General features: G+C 42.3%; 1 protein-coding gene across 6 annotated transcripts in view; it reads left to right on the top strand.

Annotated features, from left to right (window-relative positions):
- Positions 1-14,232, top strand: part of LOC139763074 (uncharacterized) — a 25,568-nt gene extending 11,336 nt beyond the window's left edge. The window contains exons 2-6 of one of the 6 annotated variants that reach the window (XM_071688672.1): positions 642-828; positions 9,313-9,648; positions 9,958-10,107; positions 10,793-11,050; positions 12,450-14,232. In XM_071688672.1, the coding sequence (XP_071544773.1) occupies positions 684-828; positions 9,313-9,648; positions 9,958-10,107; positions 10,793-11,050; positions 12,450-13,633 (2,073 nt within the window). In that variant the 5' untranslated portion in view covers positions 642-683 and the 3' untranslated portion in view covers positions 13,634-14,232. The other 5 variants (XM_071688673.1, XM_071688675.1, XM_071688679.1 and 2 more) reach the window with 5 other exon arrangements.
- The last annotated feature ends 6,864 nt before the right edge of the window (positions 14,233-21,096 follow it).

Below are 21,096 nucleotides of genomic sequence, written 5' to 3'. Positions count from 1 at the left end.
CGCTCCACACTCTCCCTCATCTCTCCAACAGTCTCCACCACGTCTTATCATTGCAATGGACGCTCCACACTCTCCCTCATCTCTCCAACAGTCTCCACCACGTCTTATCATTGCAATGGACGCTCCACACTCTCCCTCACCTCTACAACAGTCTCCACCACGCCTTATCATTGCAATGGACGCTCCACACTCTCCCTCACCTCTACAACAGTCTCCACCACGCCTTATCATTTCTTCCCTGAACCACTGAAACCTTTATGTACGCAGACATTCGTGATTACCCTGAGCTCGAATTCAAAAGGGGTTGTCAGTCTACTGCCCAAACACGTGTCTTACGGAGTATCTCTTCATTCGATTTGTTTTTTTTTTTGTTTTTTTTGTTTTTTTGGGTGACCTTCTCAACTACCCTCCTGTCACACACCTCCTCGCGCTGACCCCGTCATCCACCCTCCTTCCGCGCATGCTCAAGATGACCCCGTCACACATGCTCCCGATGACCCCTATCAACCATAATTCTGCCATACATCCTTTCCGTTCCCCTAGTGGCACTTCCATCCTAGCTCATGGGCCAACAGAAGCTCCTACGATCCTTCACTCCTTTTACTTCATATATTTCCTGACTTTCGTTCAATCTGACGCAGGTGAACCAGTACGGCGTCGCCAGGAGGGGATCGAATGAACTGATGCGTCTTAGGGGAGGTTCCCAACAACCTGTGGAATGTCTACCTGACTGTGGAAGAGGTGTGTCCCTGCCTCTCCTGTTGCTTCCGACAGCCACTGCTTTCTTAACTGCTTTCATCTCTCGCTTTCAAGCCCTTGGAACTGGTGGTACGAACCCCGAGCACGTACATGTACGACCTTTATGTTCGTTAGCCTACAAATGGACCTGAACCCCGAGCACGTACATGTACGACCTTTATGTTCGTTAGCCTACAAATGGACCTGAACCCCGAGCACGTACAGGTAAGACCCTTGTGTTCGTTGGCCTACAAATGGACCTGAAACCCGAGCACGTACATGTACGACCCTTGTGTTCGTTGGCCTACAAATGGACCTGGACCCCGAGCACGTACATGTACGACCCCTGTGTTCGTTAGCCTATAAATGGACCTCGCCATGTAAGTCGCCCCCTGGGGGGAAAACACCTCAGCATGCCACGCCTTTAATAATCAAAAACTCATTCCAAAACTTCACCCACGCCAGTATACACACATGATCACACTTGTAATCACTGACGGGTTCTTAAGACTTGAATTGCAACGTTCTTCTTCACTCCCTGACCATATTACCTGATGGCCGCTTTATCTCTTCCTCGGTGCTTATCTTTCCCGTTATCTGTCACCCTAGGATATGGACTTCTACTTTTGTAATTCTATCTCATTATAATACCTCGCCCCGGGCCACTCCATCCAAGTAACTGGACTTCCGTTCCTGACCATGACGCATTCGAGAGCAAAGGTTCGAGTCCTGATTGCGGCAGTTGGTCCACAGTTAACCCAGCTGTTCATCTAAACCCTGGGGGTTGGTCGAGAAAAACAAAAACAAAAACGGATAACTGGCTCTGGCCTTGATTATGGCCTCAGCTGTTCGTGCCGTCTTAGCTAACATAAAACTACACTAACCACATATTTCCTTTCTTTTAAGTGATCGCCGTTCCCACCTACATGAGGTAGCAAGAAGAACTGAGCCCTCGAATGAGTGAGAGAAAAAAAAAACAAACAAACTTGCTTTTAGGAGGTGTTACTACAGGAGGGAAGGATTTTGAGCCCCCTCGCATGTGAGTACTTCACCTGTATCAAACAGGGATGGTGTCGACCTGCTCACGTGATTTTTTTTTTTTCTGTTATCTGACCTTCCCGTGGACCACGAGAGGTCCTCCTCTCACGTCAACATTTTACTCCGACGCATTATGTTGTCTGAAAGTTCATACAAGCGGATGAAGCAAGTCCCAAGATTCGAGACAGAAGAGTCAACATAGCCCTAATAACACGGCACGATCTCGGTCGGTGAAGCCCTGAACACAGGTCTAGTGTGTGAAGCTCTACACACACACATCTGCTGAACTGGTGCCAGAGCCAGACATGTCGCAGGTGTGGTGGGCCTGTGAACTCGACACACAGCCTCTGAGTCGGTGGCAACTATCTCCACCTTGATCCACTAAGTGACCACGCCACGCTTTCCTCACATACTTATGATAATGATGAAAGTCGACACTGATATCCGGAAGTACATAGGAAGAAAAACTTATTCGGAAGTACATAAGAAGAAAAATTGAAGGACGGTCCGTCCAAGGATAAGAGCTCACAAACTAAGGGCCGACCGAATCCCATTCGCATATGCAACACAGACCTACGGCCAGGCTCTTTTGGCCCGGGTGAGTATCTGTCTCAAAGTACAACCGTGCGACCTTTAGGCATGACGGCCCAGCCTATGCCTTCAAGGGATCAGGCCAAACAGCCAAGGACATAATGAATTTGTGCTTGAGGATCGTGCCTTCGTGCTCAAGAGTCGTACCGTTGTGCTCAAGGGCCATCGCAGCTCAAGCTTCGTACCGTTGTGTTCAAGGGCCATCGCAGCTCAAGCTTCGTACCGTTAGGTTCAAGAGGGTACGTTAAGATATTATCAACGTCAGAGGGCGAGCTGAAGCTCTGAGTCAGCAGCGTCTTGAAGGATAGTGCACACTGAACCCCACACTGTGGGATGCTTGCGAAGCATATCGGACATTATCAGCACCATTATCTGCCATGATATGTTATCATAACAACGTTACACCTGAGGCAACAATACACGTAATGCCATCTTCTCTAATAAAAAGTAAACATATAACGTAATCATTTATATTTTATAATTCTTATACTTTCTAGCCTTCAACTGAGCTTCTAGCCATATAGGATTTCATTTTGTATTATGTATACAGTTTGACAATAAAGATATCTTCATACATTAACAGTCATGAGTCAGAAAAAAAATACTGACATTAAGTAAATATACTATTAAGTAATATCAAGGAGAAAATGGGTGGGGGGGGGAGTACTTTTTTCCTAGTGTTACTAGAGATAATGAACAATTAAAAGTTCAGAAGACTGTCATGCACATGAATTGACGAGCTCTGAGGGAAGACGAACGAAGATGCAACATGCGACGACTCAAGACAATAATAATTTGTGCTTACAAACCAGCACACGTCGATTGTTGTGTAACCCCTTTCTCGTCACATCCGTGTTGACAGACTCCCCAGACCAACAACGGGTCAAATAATTTCAACATTTACTCTGCAGGATCTACGGATAAAATGTCCGGTAAGGGACAGCTTCATCATACTACCACGCCGCTGGGGGAGTGACCCCCGAGTTCCTGTTGCAGGAATAAGGAGTGTTGCCGAGCAACTGTTGTGCTGCTGCTGCAAGGGGGGTCGGGGAGGAGGAGGTGCCACGTAAATAACAGTAATTTGTTTAGGCAATGCGCCTCATGATCCGATGGCGAACCGCAGGACACCACAACAAACCTAAATGTGGGCAGGTCCGCTTCACTAGATAAACGAATGCTGCACCAGGCTCCAAGATTCTTAAGTCATCCTGCAGTGTGAACAAAATTAATAAGGACAGCTGGGTAGATGTAAATTAACTATAGATATACCAGAGTCACTGTGCTTTGGAGCTCCCCGGGGTGTTATCAGTCTTGATGTATATTCCATCACCTAACACCTTTACGTATACTATTCTATCGTTATGTTTAATATTCAATCCTGTGTAAAGGTCTGTTCTGTTCCTTGTAAAAACTTCCCACGTATTCCCTGCGTGTCGTAGAAGGCGACTAAAAGGGGAGGGAGCAGGGGGCTGGAAATCCTCCCCTCTCGTTTTTTTTCTAATTTTCCAAAACAAGGCACAGAGAATTGGGCCAGGTGAGGGTATTCCCTCAAAGGCCCAGTCCTCTGTTCTTAACGCTACCTCGCTAATGCGGGAAATGGCGAATAGTTTGAAAGAAAAAAAAATTATATATATATATATATATATATATATATATATATATATATATATATATATATATATATGAATATATATATATATATATATATATATATATATATATATATATATATATATATATATATATATATATATATATATAAACACCACGTAAATAGAGCATATGAACGCGCATTACCATATAACATACTAACCTCCAATAGCCAGAATCGAACCCTGGTCCCCTACGTAGGAGGCGGGAGCATCACGGCTAAGCTACGATCACCCTAAAAGGAAATCTATTCGAGTACTTATGCAATCGAATACCCTTCATCTCACGTTGGTGAGCAACGGGGTCTCCACTGGTCGTCTCCCATAGGCTCACACAACCAGCAGATAGCAATTTACAGAACCTAACTGTACAACACGGAGGTATTTAAATATATATATATATATATATATATATATATATATATATATATATATATATATATACACACACACACACACACACACACACACACACACACGTGAATAGTGCATATGAACGCGCACTTCCATATAGCATACTAACCTCCAACAGCCAGGATCGAACCCGGGTCCCCTGCTGTCCCCTGGCTGTAGGAGGTTAGTATGTTATATGGAAGTGCGCGTTCATATGCACTATTTACACACACACACACACATATATAACTGCTTCACACTTCATAAATTTTTGCATGAAAACATTTACCATATCTTCCTTTTAATCCATTCATTCACCACATTTATCCTGTAAAAGGATTTCACATTTTTTTTTTATAATGTTTTCTACAGCTTGATTTTATGGTATGTCCTCTGGTTGTTTTATCCCTACATCAACGATCTATTCAGTAAACTTAGGAGGTTGTGATCAAGTCACCCCTCACTACTTTCTCTTCCAAAGTGCGCAAATTTATGGCCTATAGTGTTTCCCTGTGACTCAGCTCTCTTAATGCTGTGTATCTGTGTGTTTGAACATCCTCCCAAATTTCAAGCGTAACTCGGACGATAGTCAATGACAGCCAATCTTGGTGTGAGCCACTGAAAGCCAGCTCCGTCAGGTGCATGTTCTTAGGGTGACATTACTTGCACAAGTCGGCCCGTGTGTAACTGTGGTACAAGTGCGCTCTTTTAAGTGGGAACAACTTCGTGTAATGCAAAACTGAAACAGTCTCTAACTCTGAATATATCCCACTGTGACAAAACCTTGTAGGCCCATTTTTATTCGTCAGAATTCATCTGATTACAGGGAATCTTTGATAAAGTCCTCTAGTACATAAATGTATATCAAGGTCTCTACTTATCAAAACGTATCTACCGAGAAGACAAGTAAGTCTCCAATGATATCCACTGGAAATTCTTTGAAATGATGCACAATCACATGAATCAAACAGGTGAGGTTACAATCCGCAGTCCAGTTTTAAGTTTGGCTATAATACTGAGAGTGCTATCGGCATAGACCACTCCATAGGACATATTGAATTCTAGGCACAAAGTGCGTCGATATAGATATGACAGGTTTTTAAATGCCATGTAGAGAAAGACTGCTCTAGCTCCTTACGTTTGACAAACACTACCACTGTCAGTCGTATGTATAGGCACCACTGTGTTGTGTGTATTATGTAAGGCAGTAACGAAGACAATGCTCGTGTCATTAAGGATTAAGTTGCCAAACTGGACACGGTTGTTACATCACGACTTACCTATGAAGGTAGTGACGAATACGATGCTTGTGTCATAACGACTAAGTCGCAGTACACACGCGGTTGTTACATCACGGCTTACCTAACGCGGCTACACCATCCGTTCGTGAGCGCTAGGGGCAGCAGGACATTAGCTAACACGCCCCTGGGCTGCAAGGACTACAGGTCGCATCTCCTCAACCTGACCCCACGTTCCCTGGCTTCACAACACGCAAGTAACACTCGTTTTGCCTGCTCACACATCCCCTGTGACCTTCAAAAAGTCTCTGCTGCTTTACCCTGACGCTGTGGTGCTTAAATAATCTGCGTTGTCTCGTTCTCTTATCCCTTGAAAGCAAATTTAGTGAAATTCAGCATTACATCGGAAATTCGATCATGTGGCCGGTCTGCAGCCTATCAACGTGCAAATACAAGGGTTTAGGCTAAAACTCAACGTGCTAGGCTCCTAATCATTCAGGTTTTATTGCAAGTGCCATCACATCTTACTAAATATATATATATATATATATATATATATATATATATATATATATATATATATATATATATATATATATATTTTTTTTTTTTTTTTTTATACTTTGTCGCTGTCTCCCGCGTTTGCGAGGTAGCGCAAGGAAACAGACGAAAGAAATGCCCCCCCCCCCCCATACACATGTACATACACACGTCCACACACGCAAATATACATACCTACACAGCTTTCCATGGTTTACTTCAGACGCTTCACATGCCTTGCTTCAATCCACTGACAGCACGTCAACCCCTGTATACCACATGACTCCAATTCACTCTATTTCTTGCCCTCCTTTCACCCTCCTGCATGTTTAGGCCCCGATCACACAAAATCTTTTTCACTCCATCTTTCCACCTCCAATTTGGTCTCCCTCTTCTCCTCGTTCCCTCCACCTCCGACACATATATCCTCTTGGTCAATCTCTCCTCACTCATTCTCTCCATGTGCCCAAACCATTTCAAAACACCCTCTTCTGCTCTCTCAACCACGCTCTTTTTATTTCCACACATCTCTCTTACCCTTACGTTACTTACTCGATCAAACCACCTCACACCACACATTGTCCTCAAACATCTCATTTCCAGCACATCCATCCTCCTGCGCACATCTCTATCCATAGCCCACGCCTCGCAACCATACAACATTGTTGGAACCACTATTCCCTCAAACATACCCATTTTTGCTTTCCGAGATAGTGTTCTCGACTTCCACACATTTTTCAAGGCTCCCAAAATTTTCGCCCCCTCCCCCACCCTATGATCCACTTCCGCTTCCATGGTTCCATCCGCTGACAGATCCACTCCCAGATATCTAAAACACTTCACTTCCTCCAGTTTTTCTCCATTCAAACTCACCTCCCAATTGACTTATATATATATATATATATTCCAAAATAAATATGCGAATACAAGCAGATGTGTGCGACGCTTATTGCCCATAAAAATGCAACGTAGTTATCTGCAAAGCAAAGCCACAAACGAACCATGTACTCTATGGTAGTCACTATTTAGATGGACCATGCAATACACCTGATGGCAGACCAAACTTGTCATTGACCAGCTTCATGAACCTTAATATCATACAACAAAAGTAGAGGCTGTCAAGTCGCCTCGTGCCGTGTTAAAGCAAACACCATAAAGTTAAGTAAAACTCATTTGTACTCATTCTGCACACATCAGATGACTTTCCATCATTTTCATATCTGATCGTGGAACCTCTTGATTTCCAATTGAAAACCAGAATATCATAACCACACCCTTTTTATCTTCTTTCAGCTAAGCTTTCTTCAGAAAGGTAAATCAGCGGCGACTCATGTAATCTAGCAATGTCAAACCTATGTTGACTCGCTTGGCAGAGGACCGACCGGCATTTGCAAGATTACATAAACATGCTAAGTCCGTTTGGTCTTCAGAATTTTTGTGAAAGACCTTTTGTTTTGAATAGCCCCTTCTATCATCAGACATGGAGGTGATTATACCTTTGGTGATATGTCTTTCAACTATATCACTAGCACTGTGTAAACAGACACCACATTTGGTCAGATGAAATGTGTGAGTGAAAATGAAACATATGGGTGAATTACATAACTTTCCATAAAACTCAGAGCGGTTGAATACAAAATATTTTGTAAGCAGTCATATAAAGTTTATAAAAAAAAATTCCAAACAACTCGCAAACAAGATCAAAGGACCAGTTGTAGTCTGTGCTTATATAAATACATGCAAAGCCACCTGTCAAAACAGGTGTTCAACAGGTATGGTTCAACATATGTTTCTACGTACATCAGATACAAATGAAATTATATAACAGATGCACCAATCAATATTTTCAAAGATAACGGCACAGCAACAAACAATTTAGAAACCATGAGTTATGTGGTTAAAAAACCTCCACAACCAACAAAAGGGAAGGTAATGCAGTGCACAGTAATGGCAAAAACAGACTGCATCTTCTCTATTTTAGCGTTAATACAAATAAATAGAGGGAAATTCAATAATTAAAAACAATGTCCGTTACCCTACTACAGCCGCTACATTTTCCAGTTTTCCCAAACGGCATTTTTTTCTTGGCAAAAACTTCATGAAGCTACCGATGGCGTCTTGTCAGCTGGACCTTCTCCTGCGGCAGGGGGCCAGCATCTATTATTGGTAACGGCTCCGGGTTTAGCCACACGATCTGCGCCTGGTTACTCAAACTCACTGCTCATTAAACGTTTTGAGTCCGATCTGGCATCACAGCTTATGTTTTGCCTGGCGACTCCGAAGTGGCCTGACAGCCACAGAACGGGCCTTAATGGAAAGAGGGTCCGTCATCAGCATATCCTTGACAATTTTGTAACAGCTACGAATTGGCCTCATACGTTTCAAAATACTGCACTGGCCTTTGAAACAAAGTAAATACATATGCTCCTCGAGTCATTAATTTTATAAAAACTTTCATTTTGTATTTGTTTCAGAAACAGGCAAAATTTTCAAAGGCGAAGCGTTAGTCGTGGTATTCAGTTCGGGAAGATAAAATATAGCCTGGCCTTGCAACAGCGTTCCCATGCAGCCGAACACTCAAGGTTTGTCTCTAAACAATAAAAATCGCCTGGTGCAATCCTTAGCATAGGATTCTTTTGCTAGAGTAACCCGGCCTTGCTACAAGTAGCTGATGACGACTAATAAATGAGATGAAGTTTTCATTTAAATCTATTTAATAAAAAAAATCAAGAAATGCAGTTTTTGACTCCATCTTTCACCCTTTCGAGGTTTCTACAGCGATCATCTTGGGAAAGCAGATATATCACCCTTGAACACAATGGTGTGATCCTGAAGCACAAGAGAGCAATGCTTGCCAGTTATTTCACCCCTGAACACGACGACGGCAAGATGCCAGGCTTTGGACCTAACCCTTAGAAGAAGTAGACCGCGAGTGAGAAGTCAGTTTCGACGAGGCTGTATCATCTCGGCGGACTTTCCTGCCACAGAATCTCTTCATTTACCTTACTCCAGCGAGTATAGAATTATGATAGTCTTGTCTCCCCTACTCCTTATCATAATTTTACATTTATTTCTTTATTTTTCATTAAGTGGAGGTGTTTTATAAATGCATCGTCTCCTGGCAGGATACCTGATGGCCCCCCAGACCCCACTACTACAACCCGGCCAGCTTCAAGCTGATTCAGACGCTCACCTTCAGCCCAACATGGAGGAAGACCTCAACTACGCCTCCGTGCCCTACCTTGTACATACTCCAGTATCCACCGTGGCCTCTATACCCAACCTCGCTCATACCTCCATGCCCGCCCTCATACCAGCTCCCACACCCACCCTCTTACCCACTTCCACGCCCATCGTGCCAGAGCCCTCCCCACCTAACCTCGTCCACTGCTCAGTGACAATCCTTACGCCGAGTTGCAAAGAATCTGCCAAAAAAGATGTCGCCGAATCTTTAAATGCTGGTAAGTACTTTGGATTATTGTTACGATTTCTATTTCTGGAGTGTACAGTAAGGCAAAGGCCTAAACAAAATTCCACTAACATACAGATCAAGAGAACATGAATCTTCAAGCTCTCCTTCCCAAGATTTACATACTATTCATTTATTCGGTGGTCACACAACCATTTTCTACCATGACCTGTGAGGCAAAAGGTAGTTCTTTTCGTGGTCATCAGTGGCTTATTCAAGGCCATTATTTTTTATTTCTTTACTGCTACACCACGAATAACCTTCGCAAAAATCAGCACCCATTCATTTTGTGCCGGCCCAGCAGAGGAGGAGGATGTGTTGGGTTGCCTGGAGAGGCGTGAGTCCAGCTCAAGCTGCAGCTGCCCTACTACCTCCAGCAAGCCAGACGTGGACGGAGGGTGGGCGTGGATAGTGTTTGCAGCCGCCTTCCTTCAGTTCTTTGTCTCCTCAGGTAAGGTCAACAAAATTACGTGGCCTCTGCAGTGGAAACGGGATCACTAAAGACTTTATATCCCTATATGATAACAAGCTACATGTGTCAGACGTTGCGATTTCCTAATCTAAGTATTAGCTCTTCAGAATGTAACTCAAATTTCCTAGGCAACGTATTATTTCTTCAGAATGTAACTCAGGGTTCTACATCTTTTAAAACAAGGTTCTTCTTTACCACATCATTCATGAAAGAAAAACTTTTGCAGTTTTCATATCAGTGGAATACATGCCCAACTGGGAGGGCTACTATTTCAACTGCCCTTGTATGTCGTTAGCCTGACATGCACCTGTTCACTCGATCTGTACTAAAACTGGGAATTATACCCAGAATTCTGTCTCATCTATAAAGAACTAAAATTTTACTATGCAGAGCCATTAAGAGAGTTCAGTAGCCGTTTGCTTCCTCTAACACCACGTCGCTTTGCTCCTGTATCAGTTAAAATCATTAACTGCAGATTGATTTATAAATGCTCTGAGTCAGCGCCTGTCTATATCACACCAGAGGTGTGACGGAATGGAAACGTTTCTGGTTAAAAGGGTAGCTGAATGGTTTCCAAGTTACCGAAAGGCATGTGAGCAACAGCCTAGCCGAGATCAGCGAGGCAAGCATCATTGTCATTAATAAAATGTGTTCTGTCCGCCAGGTATGTACTACTCCTTCAGCGTGTTCTTCGTGGAGCTCCTGCGAACGTTTGAGGAGAGCCGGGCAAAGACTGGCTGGGTATATTCCACCAACTCTGCGGTGCATATGTTCTGTGGGCCGTTAAGTGGCTGGCTGATCTCCCGCTGGGGCCCACGAGCCACCGTCATGATCGGAGGAGTGTTGGCCGGCCTAGGGAATATCATGACCGCCTTTGCTCCGAGTTTGGATGTCATCTTCTTTACCCATGGCTTCGTCAATGGTGGGTGTACATGGTCACTTACCCCAGAGTATATAATTTGCTTTCACCTTCTGACAGAAACTCGTGCACAAAAATACTTCTCCGAATAACTAAATATGCACCTTCAAAATTCTTCAGCTTTCAAGATATTTACCCCTTTATCAGCCAGGAGCTAGCACTTCCAACCATCCATCGGGAGGGAAAAAAAATCATTGAACTGCTCATAATTTTGTGGTCTCTGGTATGAATTTGTAACTGGCTCCTGCAATCTCACTTTTGGACATATGATGGTGGAGAAACTTCACATTCCTCGAAAATGACGCCAAATAACGCGTATTTTCCACTTGCCACTGGTATTCTTCTCTTAGAAACCATTTACTTTACTAACAGTTAGCGGATAGAAAGAATAGCGTGACTGGAATATTCTTCCTTAAGCTCAAGAGACGTCAGCGCGCCTTGTCACTCGGCAACCTGTTTCCTAAATGCCAATTAGGAAGGCTAACATAACTTTCAACGCGCCAGTGAACAAGACACAGCTCTGGCAGGGTCACTTGTAAATCAAATAACTGTACGTAAATACTGCAGTTTAAGTTTTAGATAGCTTTCTCAAGCTATGCACCGCCAAATACTAGTAGGTTCTAGTGATTTTCAAATTCCACAAAATCTAGCCCAAAGCACAGCAGCGGTCTGTGGGGCCGCCATGTAAACATTTAAAGCGGCGTTATTTTCCGATTTAAATCTTCGAAAGACTGGAACTGAGAGGGTCACGTCGAAGAGACAGACGGATGCCCATTTGTCACTTACGTTTAAGGAAGAATATATATATATATATATATATATATATATATATATATATATATATATATATATATATATATAGCTAGGACGCCATTTGGTAAACATGTGAGTGTCCAAATGGCGTCCTAGCTTCGCCCTTCGATGTATATCAACTGACTTATATTTCTCTCGTGTCTCCCCTGATGATGTGATTATTACACGAAAGTGCACTTGGGAACTTTTCGTGTTTCATTTTCCCCGTGGACTCATAGGAATATATATATATATATATATATATATATATATATATATATATATATATATATATATATATATATATATAACGCTAACAATAGTAACAAATAAATCACTAATTACATATTTCAAAGTTAAAAATTCCAAAAGCACTTAAAATCAGCGTAAACCTTCAAATGGTTGGAAGGGAAGCCTATGAAACAACGCTATGTGACATCTGACTTGTGTAGCGGTACTTATGAATTTTTACATTTCTGAATGTCCTTAATTTTCCATTCCATTTCCATCAAGGTAGCATTGACTGCATATTTTCCATCTCTTACAATGTAATAACATGCAATTACAAAGTAATAGATATGTGAAGGTTTGCTCCTGTGCCTGACCGCAGCTGTGGGAACGAGTCTCAACTTCTGCGGGTGGGTCGTAGGTTTGGGACGGTTCTGGAAGCGGCGCCACGCACTCATCGTCGGTATGGCCATGTCTGGCTCGGGCTTTGGCGTCTTCTTCCTTGGCCCTCTCATGGACTCCATCGTCCACGAGTACGGATGGAGGGGGGCTATGCTCATCTGTGCCGGTATGTCATTCAATTTTTCCGTGTTCGGGGCGACTATATACAGCAAAAAAAGAGAGACCCCGGCACCAGAGGGAATATACCTAGAAAAACAAAGGCTGGTGATTGTGGATGATGTAAGCAAGGATACAGTAACTGACTGTGATGCGCTAGCTGACAGTAGTAGTGACGATAGCCTCCGCAAAAGTAAATCATCAGAGCGAGATATGACTGATAAGATTCTAACTGACACAAAGGCTATGCCTTCACTAGTGGCTGCCGGGAGTGTATGGTCGCTAGCTCATTATCACCATCACAATGGACGAATAAAAAACTGGCTATATTCCCTATGGTATTATCTCAAGAACCACAGTAAGTTCAGGAACAAACTCAAGGACAAACAAAATGCTGCTACATCTGAAGGAACCAAACAACGGCTGTTGTGTTCGCCGTCCTTCTGGCTGCTGGAGGCGTCGTGTTTCCTGAGCTTCATGGCAACTACCACCATGTTTGCAGTGTTCTTAGACTGGACGACGTGGGCGGGTATGTCAACAGCCTTCTCAGCAGCTCTTGCTGGCAGCGGGGCTGGAGACCTGGTAGGTCGTCTGCTGGCTGGAGCGCTAATGGGCCGGGGTTTCCCGCCCCTCCTACTATTCAGTGGGATACAGACGCTTCTTGCGGCCGCAATCGGCTTTGCGTCTTTGGCCTCCACTCCCCGGCAACTGGTGGCGGCCATGGTGGGCATGGGCATGGCTTGCGGGCTCCAGAGTGTTTTGTCTGCCCTCATACCCTCACAGCTCAGCTCGGGTTCGGGTGTGGGCCGCGTGCTAGGCTACCTCTTGCTTGTGACGGGAGCAGGAGCACTATCGGGGCCCCCAATAGCTGGTGTTCTTGTGGACCAAACAAACTCATACACTCCAGTGATGATCCTGTGTGCCGCAGCTCCAGCGGCTGCCGGTATCCTCAACTTGGTGGCACACTGTACCTCCCCGAGGGCGAAGAACGCTTCAAGCGACAGATAAACGGATCAAAGCGTAAACACTTTGTCAGTACTACTTTACGTGTGTTCTGTGATTTTGACGATCATAATAATAATGACATCTTTAGATAAGAGACTACAAGCAAAGTGATACTGTTCAATTACATTTTTGTTTTACAAATGTTGGACAAAAAAATCATTCGGAATGGATTACAGTGAACGTTCAAAGACGCTGTTACATATTACCAGACTCCACCGTCTAAAGGTTAAAATCTCAAGTGAAAAGTTAACTTCCGCAAGACATTAATCGCCACGCAAGGACAGTCATGTGGAACGACTTCTTGCTACGGACAATTCCATTATTCAACCGAGTGTATACATACATATATATATATATATATATATATATATATATATATATATATATATATATATATATATATATATATATATCTTTCTCTCATACTATTCGCCATTTCCCGCGTTAGCGAGGTAGCGCTAAGAACAGAGGACTGGGCCTTTGAGGGAATATCCTCACCTGGCCCCCTTCTCTGTTCCTTCTTTTGGAGAAATAAAAAAAAAAAAAAACGAGAGGGGAGGATTTCCAGTCCCCCGCTCCCTTCCCTTTTAGTCGCCTTCTACGACGCGCAGGGAATACGTGGGAAGTATTCTTTCTCCCCTATCATATATATATATATATCCCAAGGGACAGGGGAGAAAGAATACTTCCCACGTATTTCGTGCGTGTCGTAGAAGGCGACTAAAAGGGGAGGGAGCGGGAGGCTGGAAATCCTCCCCTCTCGTTTTTTAATTTTCCAAAACAGGAGCAAAGAAGGGGGCCACGTGAGGATATTCCCTAAAAGACTCCGTCTTCTGTTCTTAACGCTACCTCGCTAATGCGGGAAATGGCGAATAGTATGGAAAAAAAAAAAAAAAAATATATATATATATATATATATATATATATATATATATATATATATATATATATAATGAGGCGTGCAACAGGGGGATTATCTCATGAAATGTTTTTTGCTGAAATGATAATAAGAGGTCTTTGCAAAGAAATTGAAGGTCTCAACATATAATTCTAGAGACAGACCAGGTGTCTCATTATCCCTCATCATTTCGTGGCTGTGATGACGTGGATTACTGCAGGCATCTGGCTGACGTCAGTCAAGACACGGTGACTGGTCTACCCCCAGGTCAAGACACGGTGACTGGTCTACCCCCAGGTCAAGACACGGTGACTGGTCTACCCCCAGGATTGCCCACCTCACACAAGCCTCGCTAAAGTGACGGCTCCACCACTTCACTTGCTGGAACCCTCATCGCATGACCGTCACTCACCACCACAACCCAGCAAAAAAATGGATGTGTGTGGATGTAACCAAGATGTGAAGACCCTTACTGGAAAAACAATCACTCTTGAAGTAGAACCTTCAGACACAATTGAAAATGTGAAGGAAAATAGTGAAATTGGAAAAAAATGTAGCTTAGACATTGAAGCTTATTGATACAGTGGTTAAATTGATGAGAACTGCTATTGACGTTTGTGTAAATAAATTATACATTTCCTTTTTTCCATAGCCAGAGGTTGAACCATTATGTGACATTCATTTTTTTCCATTCATTTCAAGCTAGAAGTTTCAGTTTTCTAAATTGTTTCTTACATTTTTCATATGTATATATATGTATGTGTGTGTGTGTGTATATGTGCGTATGTATGTGTATGTGTGTGTATGTGTATATGTATATATATATGTATATTATCCCTGGGGATAGGGGTGAAAGAATACTTCCCACGTATTCCTCGCGTGTCGTAGAAAGCGACTAGAGGGGACGGGAGCGGGGGGCCAGAAATCCTCCCCTCCTTGTATTAACTTTCTAAAATGGGAAACAGAAGAAGGAGTCACGCGGGGAGTGCTCAGCCTCCTCGAAGGCTCAGACTGGGGTGCCTAAATGTGTGTGGATGTAACCAAGATGCGAAAAAAGGAGAGATAGGTAGTATGTTTGAGGAAAGGAACCTGGATGTTTTGGCTCTGAGTGAAATGAAGCTCAAGGGTAAAGGGGAAGAGTGGTTTGGGAATGTCTGGGGAGTAAAGTCAGGGGTTAGTGAGAGGACAAGAGCAAGGGAAGGAGTAGCAATACTCCTGAAACAGGAGTTGTGGGAGTATGTGATAGAGTGTAAGAGAGTAAATTCTCGATTAATATGGGTAAAACTGAAAGTTGATGGAGAGAGGTGGGTGATTATTGGTGCATATGCACCTGGGCATGAGAAGAAAGATCAAGAGAGGCAAGTGTTTTGGGAGCAGCTGAATGAGTGTGTTAGTGGTTTTGATGCACGAGACCGGGTTATAGTGATGGGTGATTTGAATGCAAAGGTGAGTAATGTGGCAGTTGAGGGAATAATTGGTATACATGGGGTGTTCAGTGTTGTAAATGGAAATGGTGAAGAGCTTGTAGATTTATGGGCTGAAAAAGGACTGATGATTGGGAATACCTGGTTTAAAAAGCGAGATATACATAAGTATACTTATGTAAGTAGGAGAGATGGCCAGAGAGCGTTATTGGATTACGTGTTAATTGACAGGCGTGCGAAAGAGAGACTTTTGGATGTTAATGTGCTGAGAGGTGCAACTGGAGGGATGTCTGATCATTATCTTGTGGAGGCTAAGGTGAAGATCTGTATGGGTTTTCAGAAAAGAAGAGTGAATGTTGGGGTGAAGAGGGTGGTGAGAGTAAGTGAGCTTGAGAAGGAGACCTGTGTGAGGAAGTACCAGGAGAGACTGAGTACAGAATGGAAAAAGGTGAGAACAATGGAAGCAAGGGGAGTGGGGGAGGAATGGGATGTATTTAGGGAATCAGTGATGGATTGCGCAAAAGATGCTTGTGGCATGAGAAGAGTGGGAGGTGGGTTGATTAGAAAGGGTAGTGAGTGGTGGGATGAAGAAGTAAGAGTATTAGTGAAAGAGAAGAGAGAGGCATTTGGACGATTTTTGCAGGGAAAAAATGCAATTGAGTGGGAGATGTATAAAAGAAAGAGACAGGAGGTCAAGAGAAAGGTGCAAGAGGTGAAAAAAAGGGCAAATGAGAGTTGGGGTGAGAGAGTATCATTAAATTTTAGGGAGAATAAAAAGATGTTCTGGAAGGAGGTAAATAAAGTGCGTAAGACAAGGGAGCAAATGGGAACTTCAGTGAGGGGCGCAAATGGGGAGGTGATAAGTAGTGGTGATGTGAGAAGGAGATGGAGTGAGTATTTTGAAGGTTTGTTGAATGTGTTTGATGATAGAGTGGCAGATATAGGGTGTTTTGGTCGAGGTGGTGTGCAAAGTGAGAGGGTTAGGGAAAATGATTTGGTAAACAGAGAAGAGGTAGTGAAAGCTTTGCGGAAGATGAAAGCCGGCAAGGCAGCAGGTTTGGATGGTATTGCAGTGGAATTTATTAAAAAAGGGGGTGACTGTATTGTTGACTGGTTGGTAAGGTTATTTAATGTATGTATGACTCATGGTGAGGTGCCTGAGGATTGGCGGAATGCGTGCATAGTGCCATTGTACAAAGGCAAAGGGGATAAGAGTGAGTGCTCAAATTACAGAGGTATAAGTTTGTTGAGTATTCCTGGTAAATTATATGGGAGGGTATTGATTGAGAGGGTGAAGGCATGTACAGAGCATCAGATTGGGGAAGAGCAGTGTGGTTTCAGAAGTGGTAGAGGATGTGTGGATCAGGTGTTTGCTTTGAAGAATGTATGTGAGAAATACTTAGAAAAGCAAATGGATTTGTATGTAGCATTTATGGATCTGGAGAAGGCATATGATAGAGTTGATAGAGATGCTCTGTGGAAGGTATTAAGAATATATGGTGTGGGAGGAAAGTTGTTAGAAGCAGTGAAAAGTTTTTATCGAGGATGTAAGGCATGTGTACGTGTAGGAAGAGAGGAAAGTGATTGGTTCTCAGTGAATGTAGGTTTGCGGCAGGGGTGTGTGATGTCTCCATGGTTGTTTAATTTGTTTATGGATGGGGTTGTTAGGGAGGTAAATGCAAGAGTTTTGGAAAGAGGGGCAAGTATGAAGTCTGTTGGGGATGAGAGAGCTTGGGAAGTGAGTCAGTTGTTGTTCGCTGATGATACAGCGCTGGTGGCTGATTCATGTGAGAAACTGCAGAAGCTGGTGACTGAGTTTGGTAAAGTGTGTGGAAGAAGAAAGTTAAGAGTAAATGTGAATAAGAGCAAGGTTATTAGGTACAGTAGGGTTGAGGGTCAAGTCAATTGGGAGGTGAGTTTGAATGGAGAAAAACTGGAGGAAGTGAAGTGTTTTAGATATCTGGGAGTGGATCTGGCAGCGGATGGAACCATGGAGCGGAAGTGGATCATAGGGTGGGGGAGGGGGCGAAAATTCTGGGGGCCTTGAAGAATGTGTGGAAGTCGAGAACATTATCTCGGAAAGCAAAAATGGGTATGTTTGAAGGAATAGTGGTTCCAACAATGTTGTATGGTTGCGAGGCGTGGGCTATGGATAGAGTTGTGCGCAGGAGGATGGATGTGCTGGAAATGAGATGTTTGAGGACAATGTGTGGTGTGAGGTGGTTTGATCGAGTGAGTAACGTAAGGGTAAGAGAGATGTGTGGAAATAAAAAGAGCGTGGTTGAGAGAGCAGAAGAGGGTGTTTTGAAGTGGTTTGGGCACATGGAGAGAATGAGTGAGGAAAGATTGACCAAGAGGATATATGTGTCGGAGGTGGAGGGAACGAGGAGAAGAGGGAGACCAAATTGGAGGTGAAAAGATGGAGTGAAAAAGATTTTGTGTGATCGGGGCCTGAACATGCAGGAGGGTGAAAGGAGGGCAAGGAATAGAGTGAATTGGAGCGATGTGGTATACCGGGGTTGACGTGCTGTCAGTGGATTGAATCAAGGCATGTGAAGCGTCTGGGGTAAACCATGGAAAAGCTGTGTAGGTATGTATATTTGCGTGTGTGGATGTATGTATATACATGTGTATGGGGGGGGGGGGGTTGGGCCATTTCTTTCGTCTGTTTCCTTGCGCTACCTCGCAAACGCGGGAGACAGCGACAAAGTATAAAAAAAAAAAAAAAATATATATATATATATATATATATATATATATATACATATATATATATATATTGAAATATAAATTTGCATGTAATGTAAATATTCACTCTATATAATTAAAGATAGTCTATGCTGCAGAATGTCAGTCTGCATTACATGTTACTGTAAATATTAGTTTATAATTGTGGAAGGCCACATATAAGGGCATGAATGGTCTACAATTATCATAAATACCAGAAGAAAGTGTTCAAGGTATTTCTTTTCAAGGTTATCACTTCACACTACCAGCCTTACATATATATCATAATGCCCATATGATTAACCTTACAAGTGTAAGGTGTTATTTTTTCTAAAGTTTGGAATTTAGTGTTTATGGCTCGTAGTCGAGAGCATTACAAATTGTTATATATTTTATATGTTTGACGAAATATATATTTCTCCTGTTAACGATGATTTATTGTCCACTTGTGATATCTATAATTATGGCCTAATATGCTAAAGAAAAGAGCACTAAAGGGATCTTTATAAAGTGTTGGTATAACTTTCGTCTGGTGCAGGAAATTTCGACATTCCATTTTGTATGGAGTACACGAAATTAGACGAGAATACCATCAATATATCCAGCATTGAAAATAACAATAACTTAATAACGACCTTAATGGATATGGGTTTACGTTTTCTTTCACTGTATTCAATCTCGCATTTTCCATGCTACACAAGGAAAATTACGACGAAAAATAAGAAAATATTCCACCGCGCAAACACACGCTTCAAAACACACATCATCCACTGTGCACCACAAAAAAAAATCATATACTTTCTGATTTGTTTCTGATTGTCACGTGTTCATCGGTGACTTTGGCTGCTCCAAGGTGACTTTACTAAGAGTTCTGTAAGCTCATTAATGAAAACAAATCACTGCATCTTCTTTTACGAAAATCATGTATTACCTCTATGCACTAAATTCGTGCGGCCTTTTCCCTGAACTCTCTGGTCATAAAACTTTTTAAACATTACTTAGCCTATTCCATCCATGCCAAACGCTGATACTATGGAAGTACTTCTGTATATCTTAAAGAAGTTTCTTGCGGTGGCTTCTGGTTGCTCTTTTTCTGCGTTTTTCAAAGAACTTAAATGTTAAAAAATCCGAACTACTGCACAGTAATGATGAAGGGGGAGCATTTATGCATTCGAATAAACACACACATACACGTTAACTAATTTGATGGTGCTTCCTCTAACACCGAATGCAACAATACGGGATGCGTGGAATTAGTTCGTAACTGAACACACAAAGAGTTTGCCACGTTTTTTGTATCATTCTAAATCAGTAAATAAAACGTGTTTACCATAATACAGACTTTGATGAATGATGATTCTAAGGGTTATTAATTTTCAATCTTATAACAAAATTGTGCTTCGACTGAGGAATTTTGACTACCACCTGACCTGGGTTAGGGTCAATCGAAATACTTCACGACTGAATTCACTTTGTCATGCCTGTAATTTTCATATCACTTTACCCATTTCAAAAATGATTTAGCACTACAATTTCAGTATTTTCCTTCTGTCTCCCATGAAACTATCTACATTGTTAGTTTATGTTAATATTGTTAGAAATGTAAAAGTATTAACAACTTTCATACTACTTAAAATAATCAAAATATTCGCTACAGCATGACCATTAATTTTAGTCTTCGAATGAGTGAACTATACTATTTTTCTAAATAAAAGTAATAAAACTTTGCATTACTTTCAATATCTTTTCCACGTGAAAAATGACACAACTGAATATTTGTTTTCATCATAACTGATAGTTAGATTCATATCAATAATACAACAGACAGAAAATTTGACAAGGGTCCAAAATCTTGTCGTTAAAGGTGAAATTCAACACCCATGCCCGGGTTCGCTATAGGCGTGATGGCCTTGTTTGACCGAGTGTACTGTTTATGGAATATATGTCAAATATTACTGAACACATTTAATTAATTAACATAGTATCAAACTTCTCAAATGCCGTACTGCCATCAGCGGGCGCATGACTATGGATTTATTTTTGGTCAAAAGGTAAAATAAAGCCTAACATTACTTATATCAATGCAATTCAATCCATTTTTTTTTTCGCAGTAAAGGAATTCGAAGTAAACTTTACCACCTCAAGACTTAAATGAACCTCAGTGAATGCTACGACCTTTCATTACTACCCACAATGACAGTCAAGAAACAGGCCAATGTACGGTAACATGATAAATTAGAGGTATAAGTGTACCTCCCTTGCCCATCCTGGATAATGTATTGTCCGACTGTCATGTAGTCACAGACGCCATACTGCGATGAAGCAAGATTTTCGACCCTGATGGATAACTAATCACGATCTATGGCTCATTACCTTATATGATCTGCTGTGCATCGTTTGTCTATGAAATCATTTCA

Source organism: Panulirus ornatus, chromosome 46 (assembly GCF_036320965.1).
Source record: "Panulirus ornatus isolate Po-2019 chromosome 46, ASM3632096v1, whole genome shotgun sequence".
Lineage (NCBI taxonomy): Eukaryota > Metazoa > Arthropoda > Malacostraca > Decapoda > Palinuridae > Panulirus > Panulirus ornatus.
Note: the sequence above shows the minus strand (reverse complement) of the source record. Positions and strands in the feature narration are given on the sequence as shown.